The sequence below is a fragment of the Malaclemys terrapin genome, chromosome 7 (genome assembly GCF_027887155.1).
Source record: "Malaclemys terrapin pileata isolate rMalTer1 chromosome 7, rMalTer1.hap1, whole genome shotgun sequence".
Lineage (NCBI taxonomy): Eukaryota > Metazoa > Chordata > Testudines > Emydidae > Malaclemys > Malaclemys terrapin.
The window spans coordinates 37,033,340-37,051,727 of record NC_071511.1 but is presented as its reverse complement, the minus strand read 5'-3'; the positions used below and the strand labels follow the sequence as shown (position 1 = coordinate 37,051,727).

At 43.2% G+C, this 18,388-nt stretch overlaps 1 protein-coding gene across 1 annotated transcript in view; it reads right to left on the bottom strand.

Annotated features, from left to right (window-relative positions):
* Nucleotides 1–18,388, bottom strand: part of ACAD9 (acyl-CoA dehydrogenase family member 9) — a 50,847-nt gene that overhangs the window by 15,192 nt on the left and 17,267 nt on the right. Inside the window, exons 9-11 of the mRNA XM_054034560.1 lie at nucleotides 3,584–3,659; nucleotides 1,389–1,459; nucleotides 877–996 (exon numbers count right to left, since the gene is read on the bottom strand). Of these exons, the coding sequence (XP_053890535.1) occupies nucleotides 877–996; nucleotides 1,389–1,459; nucleotides 3,584–3,659 (267 nt within the window). The remainder of the gene's footprint in view (nucleotides 1–876; nucleotides 997–1,388; nucleotides 1,460–3,583; nucleotides 3,660–18,388) is intronic.

Sequence of the window (18,388 nt, the reverse complement as noted above, 5' to 3'; positions counted from 1 at the left end):
TAACCGGGTGAGGAGGTCCATGGCTGGAGAAACACCTGGATACTGTTGTCTTTGACCATTGTCACAATGCGGGCCACTCACAATTGGAGAGGAATCCAAAGTCATCCCCAAATGTCACACCTGCTGTCTCTCTATTTGCACCCCTACTCCCTAAATACTGGGCATGCACAAGCAGGATCCTCAGAACAATTCCCCTTGTCCACCAGCAACACTTCAATCTTGCATCAATCTGACAGTGAAAGAACAGCTCTAGCCCACCCTGTGTAAAGTCAAATTTGAGAGGAGCTGAGGAAACTGGAACATTCGGATGAGGACTGAATTTCAGATGCTCTCTCTTCACTATGTGCGTAGCCAAGATTTGTATGTGGTGATGTCAAAATGCAGCTGCTTCTGGAAATGCTGGGGGGATTAAAGTACTTAGGCTACCTGTATGAGTGTGTTTCGTATGAAGACAAGAGCCTAGATCTGGGGGGGGGAGGGATAGCTCAGTGGTTTGAGCATTGGCCTGCTAAACCGAGGGTTGTGAGTTCAATCCTTGAGGGGGCCACTTGGGGATCTGGGGCAAAATCAGTACTTGGTCCTGCTAGTGAAGGCAGGGGGCTGGACTCGATGACCTTTCAAGGTCCCTTCCAGTTCTAGGAGATGGGATATCTCCATTAATTATTATCATCAGGCCCTGAAGGGCCACCAAAATGGAGTGAGGGAGAGTGTGAAAACAAACCATGCTCTTTAGCAGGTTCTTGTATCACACCCACCACTGAGGTGTCTGAATGTCTTGGATACGAGGCTACAAATTCAAACTATCAGAGATAGAGGTTTTAGTTTAAATGTTATTCTAATGTTTTATGCTTGGTCTTTTGCAATAAAATGGATTACCTTAACCATAGCTGCCTCAACTGAACAATCCGGCACTCCTGGCCTGTCCATCATTCCTGCAGTGAGATAAGCCATGCTCTCCATTACATATGCTTTCACAGCCATAAGGGTAAACTTCTCCTGCCAAATAGCAAACAAACATTTACCATGCATACATGTAGATGTAGAGTTGTTATAGTCAGGTCAGCAATCATAATAAAATTTAGTGCATAATTAAGTGAAGCTTGTACACGTATTAAATCATTAAGTATTAAATGCTATTTAGAATACTTAATAGCAATTGTATTTGTATGAAAAATTTGAAAAAGTTTTAAGTTTGATACATTTATACTTCTGTAAATTCAAAACATCAGCACACAAGCATCTAGATTAAATTTATGTAGATTGAATACCAAGCATCTGGTTATCCAGCAATAATTTTTTTAAAACCAGTAGCTGCAACAAAATCCTTCTCCCACCCCTTAATCAATAAGCAAATCATGAAAACCACAGGCTGAGAGAATCCTGATTACCTGAATTAATCCAAAATCACTCAGTTTCTTATTGAACTGTTTTCTTGTACAAGCGTACTCTGCTGTCATTTCTTTAAAAAAAATTAAATAGAGAGAACACATCAATGAGTGAATCTTTTTTAAAAGGTATTTATATAATTAAAATAACTCAATTGTTCCCTGAACATGTAATCTCAGCTGTATGCAAATGGTACATTTTACATAATTAAATCTATGCCCTTTAGATATCTATTTCCATCAGTAAATCTGTTGTGTTGATTGAATCTCGTTGTCAGATTTACAACTCAGACTGCATCGGTGCAAAACAATTGCCTGAAAGATTCCTCTAACACATACAACATGCCATCAGCAGAGGGGAAATTGTGAGAACATAATCTGTACTCTTCTCTGCTATTAACTAGAATGGACTGAGGATGCATGGTATTTTACAGAAGTATTAAAAATTTACAATTTTTTATTCTAACTTTTTAAAAGCAAAGAGTGGTAGCAGCAATGCGATTAAAAAGCAGCTCCTTGTGATAGAGAAAAAAAGCCTTATTACAGGAGAGAAATCCTATCAATAGTTCTTTCATACACCCCTATTTGGGGATTACATCAAGATGACCCCTTTTCATACAAGGTGTCACACCAAACAACTGCTTTGTGGTATTTTTGCTATTCTGGAATCATTTACTATTTATGAAATAGCTTCTGAGCAAGTAGTGATGTTAGTTTATTAATGTTACTCTTACTTGAATTTACCAGTTGAATGATTCTCTTTAAATTACAAAAAAGTCTTATGTCACAAAGTATACAATGAACACCTTTACCCAGATTCCTACAAATGCAAGCCTTCAGATGTCTGAGACTATGCATAGACTTCTGTATGATAAAGCTTAAGTTTCTAACTAGTATGTAGGTTCTTATGCCATGCAATATCTGATCACCTTCCGTTAGCTCATTAAGCAATGTGACTAATATCAGTTCACTAGATTACGATGACTAGAGCTGGTCAAAAATTCTTAAAGGAAACAGCTTTTTGTCAGAATACGCTGATTTGACAGAATAGAAGTGTTCTGCAGGAACATGTTGATTCTATCAACGCTTTCCATGGACACGAGGCAGGCAGGCCAGCTTGCCTGCCCGGTTTCCTGCCTGCCTGGCTCCCCTGCAGCCCACCACCAGCTGGGATGCCACAGAGGCAGATATCCCAGGGAGCATATTTTGTTTAGAAAATGCCAAAAGGTTCTTGCAGTGGGAACATTTGATTGTTTCCCTAGACTAAATTTTGCAGAATTTCAGTTATGTGAAAAAAATTCAAGTTTTTTGGCTTTTCATCATAATTTGGGAAGAAAACTCATTTTTTGTGGGACAAATTCCAATTCCCAGCCAGCTCTAACCAGGTCTTGAATAATGATTAAGCAAATATCACACTGAGCTGATAGAATGGGTTACTCAAAAATTATTTACATTATGCCCCAGCAGGGCTGGAGCCACCAAAATCTCCCCTCTGATAGAATTGTAATCCACAAAAGACTTTGTTGGTATCTTCCTATGAAGCAGTAACTAACTGTATGTTTGAAACAGTAGTTTGAAATGTTTGTATTGAAGGTGTCATTTGGGAAACTGTCAGAGGACTTTCAGGCAAGAGAAGATGGAGGAACTTAACCCCACCCCCAGCATAGGAAGCACACTTATCAACATAGATCATGATTATCTCCTATCCAGAGTAGAGAGAAATTTTAAGATCTTGCAGAAACCAGTGAGTGGTAACTGTTGACAGAAGCAGATTTTATAGCTACCATTGTATGTAAAATTTGAAGCCTAAATTACTTTACAATGTTCAAGTTAGAATGTTAAGGCAGCTTATATATATTCATTATAGACACATACAGTATTCCTATATCTGGTTGCTTCTAAAAGTAACCTAATATAGCTTTTAAAAGATGCTCTATTTGTAAATAATTCATTCCAATGCAAAAAAGGTAACCGTTTTATACATAACTGAAAACACCATTAGCATTTTATGGACAAGTAACCTTTAGTGTTAGCCAGAGTCTAAATTCAGTTCTAGAGTCCATATCTGAAATGAGTGCTGTTATTAGAGTCATTGAAAGACGTGACATTTGTCTTTTCACAAGATGTTAAGTTTTCTTTTGTAATGCAAGTACTGATTTCATTCCTCCCAGAAATTCAGTAAGCTTCATTTTACCTACCTATCAGTTTCTTAATCATTCCTGCAGATGCACTACCCATGCTAAATCTTCCACTATTTAGGATATTCATAGCCACCTACAAGGAAGAAATACAGGCCTTTATTCAATAAGTTATACTTTCAGTAAAATACACTCCATTTTGTAAAATGCCATAGCTTTAGGTTGGTAGATACCAATGCACCTCCAAAATTCATTATGTTACTCTACAGAAAGTGTACCAAAAATGAATAAGGGTTAGGATAGTTGTAGCTATCCTCAAAACAGAACAATTCAGAGACAACACATCAGATGAAAGACATTTTCTTCAGTGAATGCCTACTTTACAGTGTGAAGGGAAACCCCACATTAAAAGCACTTAGTTTCATTAGCAAGTGGCTCTTTTGTCATTGAAGATGTTATTTCTGATAGTGGAAAAGGATGTATACCTCTTTAGTATTTAACTATGCCTTTGCAATAAGAAAGGCTTTCAGAGCAGCTATTATAGAAATTGTTCCTTTGAATTTTCATCAATGAAAGGTGAGCTCACAGATTGGATTATGAGGTTAATACAATAAAAATATTACTATGCATTATTCACTTTAAATTACTACATGGCAGACCTCAAACACAAGAAAACCAGGTGGCTCAGCAAGCGACAAGCATTTTGCATTAGCAATTAGTAGCAGAAAATACCAATTGGTGGCCCAGATAGGTTTTTAATAGTGTTTCACCAGTGGAGCACAGTAGTTATAAGTGTTACACAAGTGTTATACTTTGAGAAACGATTGAATATCATCAGTAGGACCCTACCAAATTGAGGGTCCATTTTGGTCAATTTTCACGGTGATGGGATTTTAAAAAAGAATACATTTCATGATTTCAGCTATTTAAATTTCATGGTGTTGTAATTGTAGGGGTCCTGACCCAAAAAGGAGGGTGTGTGTGTGTGCGCGCATGCATGCGGGGGTTGGGGGGTGTAGCAAGGTTATTGTTGGGGGCGTGTGTGGTACTGCTACCCTGTTCTGCACTGCTGGCGGTGGTGGTGCCGCCTTCAGAGCTGGGTGGCCAGAGAGCAGCGGCTGCTGCCAGGATCCCAGCTCTGAAGGCTGTGCTCCCGCGAGCAGCAGTGCACAAGTAAGGATGGCATAGTATTGCCACCCTTACTTCTGCATTGCTGCTGGCAAGGCACTTCTTTCAGAGCTGGGCACCCAGCCAACAGTTGCTGCTCTCTGGCTGCCCAGCTCTGAATACTGCAATCTCCCTAAAATAACTTTGCAATCCCCCTGCAACTCCCTTTTGGATCAGGACCCCCAATTTGAGAAACGCTAGCCTCCCCTGTGAAATCTGTATAGTATAGGGTAAAAGCACACAAAAGACTAGATTTCATGGTCCATCACATGTTTTTCATGGCCATGAATTTGGTAGGGCCCTAAATATCAGGCTGCCTTATTGTCTCTAGAGGTCTCATTTTAGAACAGTACAACCCTCAGGGCTTCAAAGATCAATGTATGATTGTGCAGACCGCACTTTTCACCCTGTGCCTGTACTCAGTTCACATGGCTAGAGAATCCTGCTATGCAGGGCCAGACCTCCTTCACTTAGCTCAAGGCCAGCCAGCTACCTAGAAAATTTGGGGTATCAAGCTTGCTTTTCTCATCTCTCACTACTCTATACAGCAGAGGAATAGAGGTGGGGAAGTCTTCAAGTCACACTGGATTATTTTCACTTCTACCTCCCCCTACCTCCTTGGTCTCTCTCTGGCTGGCATACATTAAGAGACAGCTACTCTTGAAGAAGGCAGAGGCAGCTACTCTATGTAGTAGCTGCTGCACAGGAGGCAGAATAGGCTTTCATGGAAAGGAAGGCGCTTTCTCTCAGCAAAGGTCAAGAGTCACAAACTACACAGAATAAGTTAAGGGTTAGAACATAGACTATGTATGTAATGGATATTAATCATTTTTTGGAAAAAAGAAGTTTGTGTCCGGACTATTGCAGCATCAAGCCTATTTAAACGAGATTAACTTCCTCTTCAAACTACATTATATGCAATTCAGTTCAGGCCATTTAATTAGAAACAAGAACAGAGTAAGTTAATAAAACAATATCCTGTTTGTCCAGAGCTAAGATACATAATGAAGAAAAAAAATCCTGACCGTAGGGGAGAGAAAGAAAAAAAAAACCCATGAAGCTCACTAGGATGGAAAACATATCTGTTAAGATGCATACCCTACAGAAGAAAATAGTATGTGCATAATTCCTTATGCTGGGAGCCCACAGGTGACTGTGACAGCATAAGAAAAATAGGAAACCGAGTTATAATCAGAAGCATGATGTTATTTTTCAGGAATTTCATTGTGCATGAATTTCACTTAGGAATTTCATTGTGCATCCAGCAAAGGTGCTTAGAGTCATGACCAATAACAGAATAGGAATGCATAATTATATAATACAAGGTTGGGGATGAACACAGGAGTACATCTCTTAACTGGTGATGTAGAATACCCATAACTTAGTGCATTACTAAGTGCATGACAACAAAATTCAAGGTACTAAGGCAATGCTTGAGTTGTTGGAATGATAGCTCATAGCTGCTTGTTAAAAAGAAAGGGAGCATAAAGTGGAGAACAGAACCTTTTCTTGCATAATCTCATTCTTCCTCCAAATTCATGGACTATATTAAGAAACCTGGGCTGGAGAAGCATCTGCAGAAGTTTCCTGAAAGCTCAAAGTCTTGTTTCTCTGTAGGCTTTCGTTATTTAAGTGATAATCATGTGACATCAGTCGAAGAATTATCCACGAAAGCAAAAGAAATCTCACTATCACAGATTTTTATTAGGAAGCATCCAAAAATGCACTCCATTCAGCCAGCGCTTGTGGTCTCTAAACTGCTAGAGCAAGCTTGTGTAGGTGATGGTCCATCCCTCCCAAAGAATAGCCAGGTGAGGGGCATTCCAATTCCAAAATAAAGAGAAAAAAAAAAAAAGGATGCAGACCTTAACTACTGCCAAAGAGACTCAGATATTGTTGAGGAAAGATTAAAGCAATGTGGAAGCCAGGCTCAGCTTTAATGCCCTCAAACAGCCAGCACCCATGCAGCAGACAAAAAGATTATAACTGGCTTTTTTTTTTTTTTAATATTCAGAATATTGATATGGACATCAAAACATAATTATTATTATTATTGGGGAGGGAAATGCAACTTGGAACACTGTGTTCAAAATCAGTGCACATATTTTGTTAATGTTTCAGGTGACTGAAAGAAGAGGTTAGTCACCTGTGCAGTAACTGACACTCTTCCGAGACGAGTGTCCCTGTGGGTGCTCCACTATAGGTGTCGGTGCGCCCTTGCGCCATTGTTTGGAGATTTTTTTTTTTTTTTTTTTTTACAGCAGTACCTGTACTGGCCGCGCTTGCGTGGAACCTGCGTCACATACCAGTCTTGTCTTAACAGTGCGCATACGCGGCCAAGCTCCTCAGTTCCTGCTCTACAACGGAGGCCGCTCCAGCACCGAAGGAGAGGGGAGGAGAATGGGGAGTGGAGCACCCACAGGGACACTCATCTCGAAGAACGTCAGTTACTGCACAGGTGAGAAACCCCCTCTTCTTCTTCGAGAGGTGTCCCTGTGGGTGCTCCACTCCAGGTGACTTAAAAGCAGTGTATCTCAAGGAGGTAGAGACTTCAGATCTGGAAGGAATGCAGTAGATAGAACTCTAGTTGTCGTCGTCGTCGCGTTCTATAGTTGATAAAAGAGACAAATGCAACTCGAGATCCAGTTGGAAAGTCTGTGGTTAGAGATAAATGAGCCCTTAGAGCGTTCTTCAATAGGGACAAATAGCTTGTCGGAACGCCTAAAGGTTTTAGTCCTGTCAAAGAAAAAGGACAAAGCTCTGCGCACGTCCAAAATGTGCATCCTAGATTCAAAGGAATTCTCATGTGGTTTTGGAAAAGGTAGGGAGATGGATAGACTCACTGACGTGGAAAGATGAGTACACCTTCGGTAGAATTTCGGGGAGTAAGCATAGGGTGACTTTGTCCTTAAAAATATGGTGTATGGCGGATCTGCCATGAGTGCTGCAATTTCTCCTGCGCATCTTGTAGAGGCAATTGCTACCAGAAATGCAGTTTTCATAGAGAGATGTAGGAGGGAACATGTGGCTAATGGTTTTTGGGTTAGGCATGTTAAGACTTGGGAAGGTCCCAAGATTGATTAGGTGGTTTGATGTCTGGGTATAGGGTTTGGGGTCCCTTAAGGAATCGCTTAGTAATGCGGTGAGCAAAGATAAGTTCTATCGTCAATGGCATCATGGAACATTATAATTGCGGCCAAGTGGACTTTGATGGGACTGTGGGAGAGTCCAGAGAGTTTAATCTCTAACAGAGTTGAGGATTAGCGGGAGAGGCGTGGAAAAAAGGAGCGTTTTTTGTGACAGCCCATGAGTGTGTAAATCTTGTCCAGTTATGAAGGCATGCGGTGCATGTAGAATTTGTTGTGTTATGAAGGAGTACATTTCAAACTATCTCCATGTGTGGAATAGGTCTACTATTATATCCTCGTTTAGTTCCCATCCGTGGTCTGTAGGAAATCTTCTGCTGAAGTTGTCGCGGTGGTATTGAGAGAGCCAGGTAGAGTATGCAGCTGATATTCAGACATTGTGTCTGAGACGCCAGTTTCGTCACTTCTGTACAAAAAGAGTGGGATCGCTCCCCCCTCCCCCAGCCTGTTTACATTGAACATACAGGCAATGTTGTTGGTCATTATCCTGACATGTTGGTTTTGTACGAAGGGGAGAGATTGGAGACAGGCATTGTGTATCGCTCAGAGTTCTAGATGTTGATGTGAAGGGACGTCTCAACAGGAGACTAAAGCCCCTGGGCAGTGTATTGGGGCACGTGTACTCCCTATCCCTTAAGGGATGCATCTGTAGTTATGACAACCGACGGGATGTCCTGTAGAAAGGGGACCCCGGAGGAAAGATTGTCAGCAATGTCCACCAGTGGAGGGAGCCCCTGACTCTGGGGGGTATGTATAAAAGTTTGTTCAGACCATGGATATGCGGTCTGTAGAGAGTGGAATCCAGCTTTGGAAACACCTCATGAAGAGGCGAGCGTTCCTGACTACAAAAGTGCAAGATGCCATGTGGTCTCGGAGTTGTAGGCAAGCTTGTGCAGCCACTTGTGCACTGTTGCACAGCTTGGGAACAAAAAGGTTGATGATGTTAGAAAGGTGGAGTGGGAGAGAGGCTATTCTTTTGCGTGAGTCGAAATATGCTCTTATGAACTCCAGTTGTTGGGTGGGAGCGAGTGAAGATATTCTTTGTTCATTCACAGGCCAAGAGCATGGAAACATTGGATTGTCTGTTGTGTGGACTGAATGGCTTCTTGGAGGGTCCTGGCTTTGAAAAGGCAGCTGTCAAGGTAAGTAAAAATTATGGATTCCCTGCCTTCTGAGATGAGCTGTTACGACTGCAAGGAGTTTGGAAAAAAGACACGAGGCGCAGTCGAGAGGCCGAAAGGTAGGACCCTGTACTGGTAGTGTTGTAAGCCCAGAACAAAGCGAATAAAACATCTGTGGGCAGGATGTACGGTCACAGGAACATAAGCATCTGGCACGTCGAGGGCTGAAAACCCAATCTCCCTGCTCCAGTGCTGGAATTATGGTTGCAAGAGTCACCATTTTGTATTTTTTTTTAAAATGAATTTATTGAGGCATTTGAGGTTGAGAATGGGTTGCCATCCCCCAGTTTTCTTGTGCGTTAAAAAAGGGAGTAGAACCCTTTTCCTCTGTGTTGGTCAGGCGCTGGTTCTACTGTTCCTAATTGGAGGAGGTGATGCATCTCTTGGTGGAGCAGTTGTTCATGAGAGGGGTCCCTGAAAAGGGCCAGAGGGTGTGTGTGTGGTGGGGGAGAAAATGGGCACTAAAGTAGGGATGATGTTTTCTATACCCTCAGTCACATTTTCATATTTGCTTATTAGTGGGAGGGGGTTGACATGGAGCCGATGAATTGGTGCGATGACTATGATATCTTGGTCACTGATGTTGTTCATATGGTCTATGACTTTGCTGAGTATACGCTGGGTAGCGTGAATGTTGGTATCTATACTGTCTCCTCTTATTTGCATGGGCTTGGATAACAAGAGACCGTAATGTCGCTCTCGAGTCCTTCATGGAGCGAAGCACATCGTTGGTGTTACCAGCAAATGGTGAAAAACTATCAAAAAAGGAGATCTTCAATGATATTCTGAACCTCACAAGGAAAAGAAGGCTATGAAAGCCATGAAGCTCAATGCATCATGACTGCTGTAGCAGTGGACCTTGCAGCTGTATCAGCAACATCAAGCGCAGCTTGTGGTGAGATACAGACGGAGACAACTGTCCAGACCACATATGAATGCCTGGAGAAAAATAGGTGTCAAGTAGAGGTGACTGTAGGTTAGGCGACACCTGTAGGTCCGGTAAATGAATGAACTGTGGTGCCGGAGAGCCTGTGTGAGATAAACCCTCCATTAGGAGCGCCTGTGGTGCTGGAGGGTCATTTGGCACTGATGTTCTCTGCACTGTAGCGCTCAAGGCATGCGCTGAGATCGGAGGTGCCAGGGAGGTAAGTTCAGCCTGCGTTTGTTCCGGCAAGGTCATCTGTGCTACCACAGTGTCCATTGCAGTGCCGGATGGTGGCAACTGGAAGCCTCAAGCCTCAGCACTGGAAGCTTGCGCTGTCTCCGCAGCCACAGGCAGGATTGTCGTGATGCCGGGGGGACCGGTGCAAAGGTGCTGAGCCGGGGGAAGGTCTGCATAGAAGAAATAGACCTGCCCAGCGACCTTTTTGCTTGCAATATTTCCCTTCTGGGTGAGGAAGGCAGGCGTTTCTTTTTTTGGTCTTGTCCTTTTTGGAGGCAGGAGGGCTGCGGTTCATTGAGGAGCCCATATCTGGGTCAGAAGCAGGTCTGAGTGACTTCTGCATAAGAATCATTTTCAGTTGGAGTTCTGTCTTTACGTGCCCTGGATTTTAATTTGGAACAATAATCACATTTTTGAGGAATGTGGGACTCCCCCAGGCATTTTATACTCTGGGAGTGACCATCCAACATAGGGATGGCGTCCCTGCATGTAGTGCACTGCTTAACTCCTGGGGCACCAGGCATATTAGCGTCAGCTGGAGGCTGAGAGGAACAAGTGTTTTTGTTTGTTTATTTATTTATTTTTTTAAGGGATGAACTTATCTAGTAACTAGAATGCTAAACTAAGGGACAAAAGGCTGTAGAATGGGTAAGAGAAAAAGTTTTAACAGGTCTGCTGTAGGTCCGACTCTGGCCAGGGACGGTAAAGAAAGAATTAAGGAGTTCGGCCACGCATGCGCACTATTAAGACTGGTATGTGAGACAGGCTCTGCGCATGCGTGGCCGATACGGATACTGCTGTAAAAATAGCCGAACAACGGCGCCGGGGCACATCAACACCTATAGTGGAGCATCCACAGGGACACCTCTCAAAGAAGAGCATCTGTGCTTGGCAAACAAAGTAAGTAAAGGTCACATCTCATGAAGCTTAAACCATTACAATTTCAGGATTCTGAAGGCTACACTAAATATATCCAGGAATAAGGTGGCCTGGATTTTAACTTCATGTTTCCATTTCTCCAGATTTCATTACTGCACTAAAATTGAAACATTTAGCCTGCAGGGATGATAAACCTGCAATTTTGCATCAAAGTCCCTCTGAAAATGCTTTAATGTATCTCTTCGGACTTGTATATTCAAACTTTAAGTTTGCAGCAATCTGGGGTGCGAATCTACCCTACACTAGCCTGCCGTGGACTTAGGGTCTGTCTATACTAGCACTTTTGTCAATATAACTCATGTTGCTCAGGGGTGTGAAAAAACCTGAGTGACATAAATTACACTGACAGACGTGCCAGTGTGGATAGCGCTATTTCAGTTGGAGACGCTCTCCCGCTGACAGCTACCTCAGCTCATTGGAGGTGGTTTAATTAGGTCATCGGGAGAGCTCAGTTTCTTCATAATAGACAAGACTCCAACAGAGATGGGAAGGGTTGGTTATGGAATGGATATGTACAACACATCGAAGAACAGTTACAGAAAGATAAGCAACCATTTATTCTTCAGGTGCTTGCACATATCCATTCCATTGTAGGGGACTCACAAGCACACAACTATGGTGGTGGGCTCAGAGACTACCAGAACAGTGACTGAAGGACAACCTGCCCCAAACTGGCAAATAGTATAATGAGAAGCAAAAGTGTGGACTGATGACCAAGTCACTGCTTTATAAATGTCTATGATAGGCACTGGCACCAAGAAAGCCCAGAAGTTGCCTGTGCTCTAGTAGGGTGAGCCAAAACTCTAGCTGGCGGAGCTGTATTAGACAAGTGATAAATGAATGCACAGAGAGATCCAGGATGAGATTGAGTGGAAATTGGTTGGTCCTTAGTCTTGTCTGAAATCACAATAACTGTGTGGAGGATCTAAAGGACTTAGTACACTCCAAGCAGAAAGCTAAACCCTTTCTCACATCCAACGAGTGAAGTCTCTCCTCTTCTCTATGTGCAGAGGGTTTCAGGAAAATGAGCAGCATGACAATCAGACACTACCTTAATGAGAAATTTTGGGTGAGGGGGAGATTAATTTTATAGAAAACCATATAGGGATGCTCGGATATTAGGGCTCTCAACTTGCCCACCCTTCTGGTTGGGATAGTGGCAACTACAAATTCTACTTTCATAGAGTGGTGGAGCAGAGAGCAAGTTGCAAGGCAGTCCCATTAACTTTGCTAGGACCAAGTTCAGATCCCAAGGATGGATAGGATCTTGCACATGTGGGTACAATGTGATCAAGGCCTTTAGGAATCTGGTAATGATGGGGTTGGAGAAAAGGGATCTACTATCCAACAAGGTATGGAAGACAGATATAGAGCTAGTCAACAAAAACTGGTGTTTTAGGTATAGAAGACAGTCTAGTATGAGGTCCAGAGGTGCATGTTTTGGGGATACGTCTTTCTGCTGGGACTAAATGGAGAAGCACTTCCATTTAGTCAGGTAAATGCTTCTAGTTTAGAGTTACTACTATTCCGAAACACTTCCTGGACATCCCTGGAACAGGACCCTCAGGTGGTGGTCTCGTAGGTTTGGATGGAGCAGGCGGCTCTGGTCCTGAGAAATCACATCTGGATCCAGCAGGAGAAACTCAGTAGGGTAAAGTGCCAGTGCTGTTGAGGCCAAGCTGGTGCTATCAGAATGAGACAAGCATGGTCTTGTTTGACTTTAAACAAGACTCTGGGCAGCAAGGGAACTGGAGGGAAGGCATACAGTAGAGGATCATTCCAAGGTAGCAGAAAAGCATCTGTCAATGAGCCTGGGTTGAGACCTCCCTGAAAACAAAATTAGTGGCATTTTCTGTCGCACTTTGTTGCAAACAGGTCCACTTGGGGAGTCCTCCAGAACTAGAAGATAGATCTGGAGATGTCCAGGAGTAAAGACCACTTGTGGTGATTGGAGAAGATCCTGCTCAGACAATCTGCAAACATGTTTTGCTTCCCGGAAAGGTAAGCAGTCCTGAGATGAACTGACCTGGGTATGCAAAAGCGAATTGCCTCCTGGCACAGCTGGGTTGACTGCACTCCTCCGGGTCTTATGCAAAACAGTCACCAAGTTGCCTGTTAGAATTACCAAGTTCTTTCCTACTATATGCGGGTGCAAAGATGAACAGGCTAGTTGCATAGCTCTTAACCCCTTAATGTTTATATGAGCCATTAGATCCTGAGGCAACCAGAGACCCTGAGTCTGCAGGGACCCGATATGAGCCCCCAAACCAGAGGGCTGATTAAAGTGAGGGTTGGTAGCAGGGAGATAAGGGGACCTCCTGCCCCACAGACTTTCAGAGGGTCCAAAAAAAAATAATAAAACTGACACTCGAACCATCTTGTCCAAATGACAACAACTTGGGGCATACTTTGATGCCAGCAGCTTTCTGAAATGCAGTCTGGTGTTGAATCACATGGGCAAACGCTGCCATGTGACCTAGCAGGCTGAGGCAGTGGTGGGTTCTGATGAGGGCATATGCTTTCAGTCACACCACCAAGCCCTACAGTGCTTTGAACCTGGATTTTTGGAGTCTAAGTCTGCTCCAACAAACTCTGTTCTCTGTACTGGTTTTAGAATTGATTTGTCTTGATTATCTAGGCGCCCCAGTGCGTTGAATGCAGACAGGACAGCAGATACACTGAACAACATTAGCAGCTGCCATCACCAAGGAATCTGGAAGACTGTGAGAGCACAAATCTCATATCTCTTACTGGGGACAAGTACCTCCTTTCAGCTCGCTTTGTTGTGGGAAGTAAGGAGAATGGTAACTACCAAGCTGTCAGGGTTGGCAATACCAGAATGTCCACCAACTTGTGGGAGCTGTCACACACCTCCTCTGCCTGAATGTCAAGAACAGAAGCCATCCTTCTCAACAGATCTTGATAAGCCCCATGGTCCTCTGGAGATGGTGAATCGCTTGCTGCTTCAACAGCCTCATCTGGCAACGAGGAAGAGGACACCACAGGATTCTGAGGTGGAGGCTGCTCCAATACTTATGGTGGGGAAGCTGCCCAAGTGACTTCTGGCTGGCACTGTTCTTGTTACAGGTACCAGAAAATGTCTGATACTGATGCCACCTGAGCGGTTTCAATGACAAAGAACGAAACAGTTGCAGAAGGTCCTCGCAGGAGGAGGGATGCCTCATGGTTAGCCACTGACATGGGCCTGGGACCCAACTTTGATGGGGCCATTACCCCTTAGAAGGAGGAAAAGGCCAGTGCTGTGACTCTTGCATGACCCATGGTCCTCAAGTCTGATGGAATGTATGCCCTCTGTCTTGGATGGCAGAGGGATGCACCTCTGAGTCTGAAGGAGAAGAATGCGAAACATCCAAAATTGGGGAGGAGGGAGGCAGAACCAGTTGGGACCGGAGATAGGTAGCCCAAGCGAAGGGATGATGGTACTAGGGATATCATTGGAGGTAATGGTACCATGAGTTCCTGACACAGAGAGGTAGGCACCACTGGCATGAATACAGACTGTAAACCTTCTTGCACTAGTGGGGATACCAACTAAGAGGCTAAGCAGGTCCCTTTCAGCTGCATAGGCCTCCAGGGTGGCTGGGAGCAGCAATGACTGATGGCTCTGCCACAGAGGCTTTTCAGGGGACACCCTCAATGGACCTAGCACAGGCTCCAGAGAGTCTCTGCCTCTACTAGGCTTCGGCACCAACAACCCCAAGCTAGGTACTGAGCTTAAGGAGGGTTTAAGTCTTTTCTTCAGTACCAGTAAATGGAACTGAGGAGCTGCAGACATCTCTGGCACACTCTGCGCCAAGGCTGACGTACTTGGGGCGCAAGCTGTGTGTGATGAGTACGATGGGGAAGGGGGGCGAAGTGCTGCCTCCATGAGCAAACATCTGAGCCTCATTGCTCTATCTTTTTTTGAGTAGGACTTAAATCTGACAAAATGTGACATGTGTCACTGATGTGGGATTCTCCCAAACATTTCAGGCAGGCCGGGTGTGGGTCACTGACCAGCATAGTGTTACCGAAATATTGCGTTTACCTAGCTGAGAGCCAATAACAGCCAGACAGGGATAAGGAAGGGTTGCTTTATTTTGCAGAAGAAAGGAGAGCTTTGCACCTTAGTACAAAAACTTTGTTTTACACACATTTTACAGATTTTTTATACATTCAGACCAAGGTTTTTGCAGTGTTAACACTTGACTGGTGGTGGTTAGACCCGTGCTTTTGCTATCTGGTTAGTGAAAACCGGCTTGGGACCAGCTCCAACTACCTTAAGGCCTTGAAGGAAAAACAGTTGAAAAGTTTAGGTTACTGTGTTTAAGGTGTCTGCTTTCCCCTAACGGCCGCTGGCTGACATAACGGCTACTCTGTTAAGGGGGGGTTGGGGGGGGATCACTAGTAACTTTTACAATAGGTTCAATGCACTTGCGGCAGGACTTAAAACCTGGTGAGCGCAGCATCGTTTCAGCACTGGGATAAGATGAAAACTAGTCCAAAAAAGACTTAAGATTCAAATCTATCACAAAGACTTGCTAAAACTAACCAATTTAACTACTTGCTAACAGTAACAGTATATACATGCAAAGGGGCGAGGGATTCTTAAGACAACAAGTCTGAGATCGCACCTACAACCACCACTGGCGGTAAGAAGGAACTGAGGGGGGTCAGAGTGGTTCCACCCTCTTACACCAGCACACAGTGGCATGTGGAGACAGAGGGTGCTCGAGCTGCCCGGATGAGTACTGCTGAGGGATAAAGTTCTGATAACTGTGCACTAGGTGCACATACACCTACAGTGAAATGGACACGTGCAAGCATTCAAAGAAGAATATTTGTTTTTATAGCTAATACTTAAATTTAGGCTAAATATTTTATGTGAATATTAATTACATTTTCAGAAATCTGACAAGGTGATGTTACTTAACACAAAAAGGGCAGTTTGAGAATTTCATGACTTTTTGCTTCATAAACACAAGAGGAAGGAATATTTTGCTAAACTAGTTCAGGATAAGTCACAAAACTTTAAATAAGGTTTACCAAAACTCATCATCTGCAATGCTTGAAAGTTTTCTGTGACAAATTCACTGCCCATGGCATATATTTAACAAGGCAGGTAAGCAATGCATTTACTTATATCAGGTTTTATTTAATATTTCTATGGTAGCCCTTGCGAATTATGCAGACAACCCATTATTTTCCATCTGTCTATTAAGCTTGTGATCAATGTTTTCAGTATTTTCCCACTGAAATGAAGCTAAGGTTTGTATTTTATCAGACATTCCCTAAATATCTTTTTAAATACAGACAATTGTTAGCCTTTGTTCAGGATATCAATCTTATATTCAACCTTCATTTCAAGTGTAATTTAAAAACTATAAACAATTTTACTAGGAGTTTGAAGTTTGTTTTTCAGTCCCCCACAAGTTCTAATTTCTTGATCACCTGTTCCAGCACAATCAATTTCTTTCAGCATTTCTTCTGCTCCCCTTGAAGACTGTCTCACTTTCTGGCATCTGAACTCTTAACTCCTTTATAAACTAAGTACAAGAATTCAATTACTTTGCCAGTATCTGTCCTCTTCTGTAAATAAATTACTCTTACTATCTCTTAAGAGTCCCTTCTGTCTCCTTTATTGATTTTGTGCTCCTTATGTACTTAAATGTCAGATTTACTTTAATCTCTTTTACAATCTTCTCATTCTCTACCTGTCCTTGTGCTTTCCCCCCATTCCTTCAAAACGGCTTCATTTTCAGTCTTTGCTGTTCTCCTGTACCTGAAATTACTCTCTGCTTGGCCTCATTTAACCTTTTTCACTCTTCGCACTTTGTTAATCCACATGATTTACAGATTCTTGACATATTTTTGGCTGGTTGTTATGAAATGCAGCCCTTGGGTATAGGCTACTTCATATCTTCACTTTCCCATTTCCTTTATTGATTATCCCATGAAATCTTACGTAATATTTCTACCTTTTCGCCAAGAATTTTTCTGTTGACATCTAGCATCTTTATTTCTCCCCAGATGGGTTTCATTTAAACACTAACTACAAATATAACAAGATTACTTTCACTGTAGCTTAAACCTTATAGCTCTCGTCACTGATCACATCCCATTTACCAAATTCATCAACTGATTCTGATTCTAACCTTTTCTTTTCTAAACATGGGGGCTAGGTCTACACTACCCGCCTGAATCGGTGGGTAGAAATCGACCTCTCGGGGATCGATTTATCGCGTCCCGACGGGACGCGACAATCGATCCCCGAATCGACGCTCTTACTCCACCAGCGGAGGTGGGAGTAAGCACCGTCGACAAAGCCGCAGAAGTCGATTTTGCCGCCGCCCTCACAGTGGGGTAAGTCGGCTGCGATATGTCGAATTCAGCTACGCTATTCACGTAGCTGAATTTGCGTATCTTAAATCGACTCCCCCCTGTAGTGTAGATGTACCCTAAGAAAGGAAGCAGCTTGTATCATGCTCACATATAAATGCTCAGTTAGGTCTTTACACTCAGTTCACGTTCAAGTATCTCAGCAGTGGTTCGCTGCCTTTCATACGGGTAGAATCCTTTTGTGATGATTAGCTAATGGGTAGCCCCTTATGTCCTCCAGAATTTCCTACTATATTCTTTTATTCTCCCCACTCCCAACCCCCTCCTTTTCGGCCAGCTTCGTTTTCCCTTTTATTTCTTTCCCCTCCCTGCATCATCTTAATTTCTGTTTTTTGTGGCATTTCCTCACTCTCCTTGTTCCCTACTCAGCGGACAGTTACATGTTGCTTGGCAGGGAAGTCTCCACTGGTGACTCCAAAGGTCTGGATCAGTACACTTTCGCAGCAATGCTAAGCATCAAAGTAACACAAAATACAAATTTTGTGCCTGTGGGCTGCTGCCTTGAACTTACATCCCTCTGCATGTGAGCTCTTCCTATGGCAGGTTGGCTGCAAGAGTAGGGTTGGGGACAGGAAAATTTCAAAGAGCCATTTACAGCTTCACTCACAGGTGCACATTCACATGAGGGGAGATATCCAAAGTTGTTCAACTTTCTCCAATGCTATTATCATCTGCTCTGTATCACCCACTCCAGGATGGGTAAAGTGAAAGTTGAAAATTGTTAGTAAATTTCAACTTTTCAAACAGTTTTAGTCATCTTCGATGGAAAAAGTGAAGCACCATCTAACGAAACTCCAGTAGCAGAAGCTGCTCTGTTACATGCACTACTGCAGAGCTTAAGAAAGGGAGTGCCTATGAACGCAGAGAACGG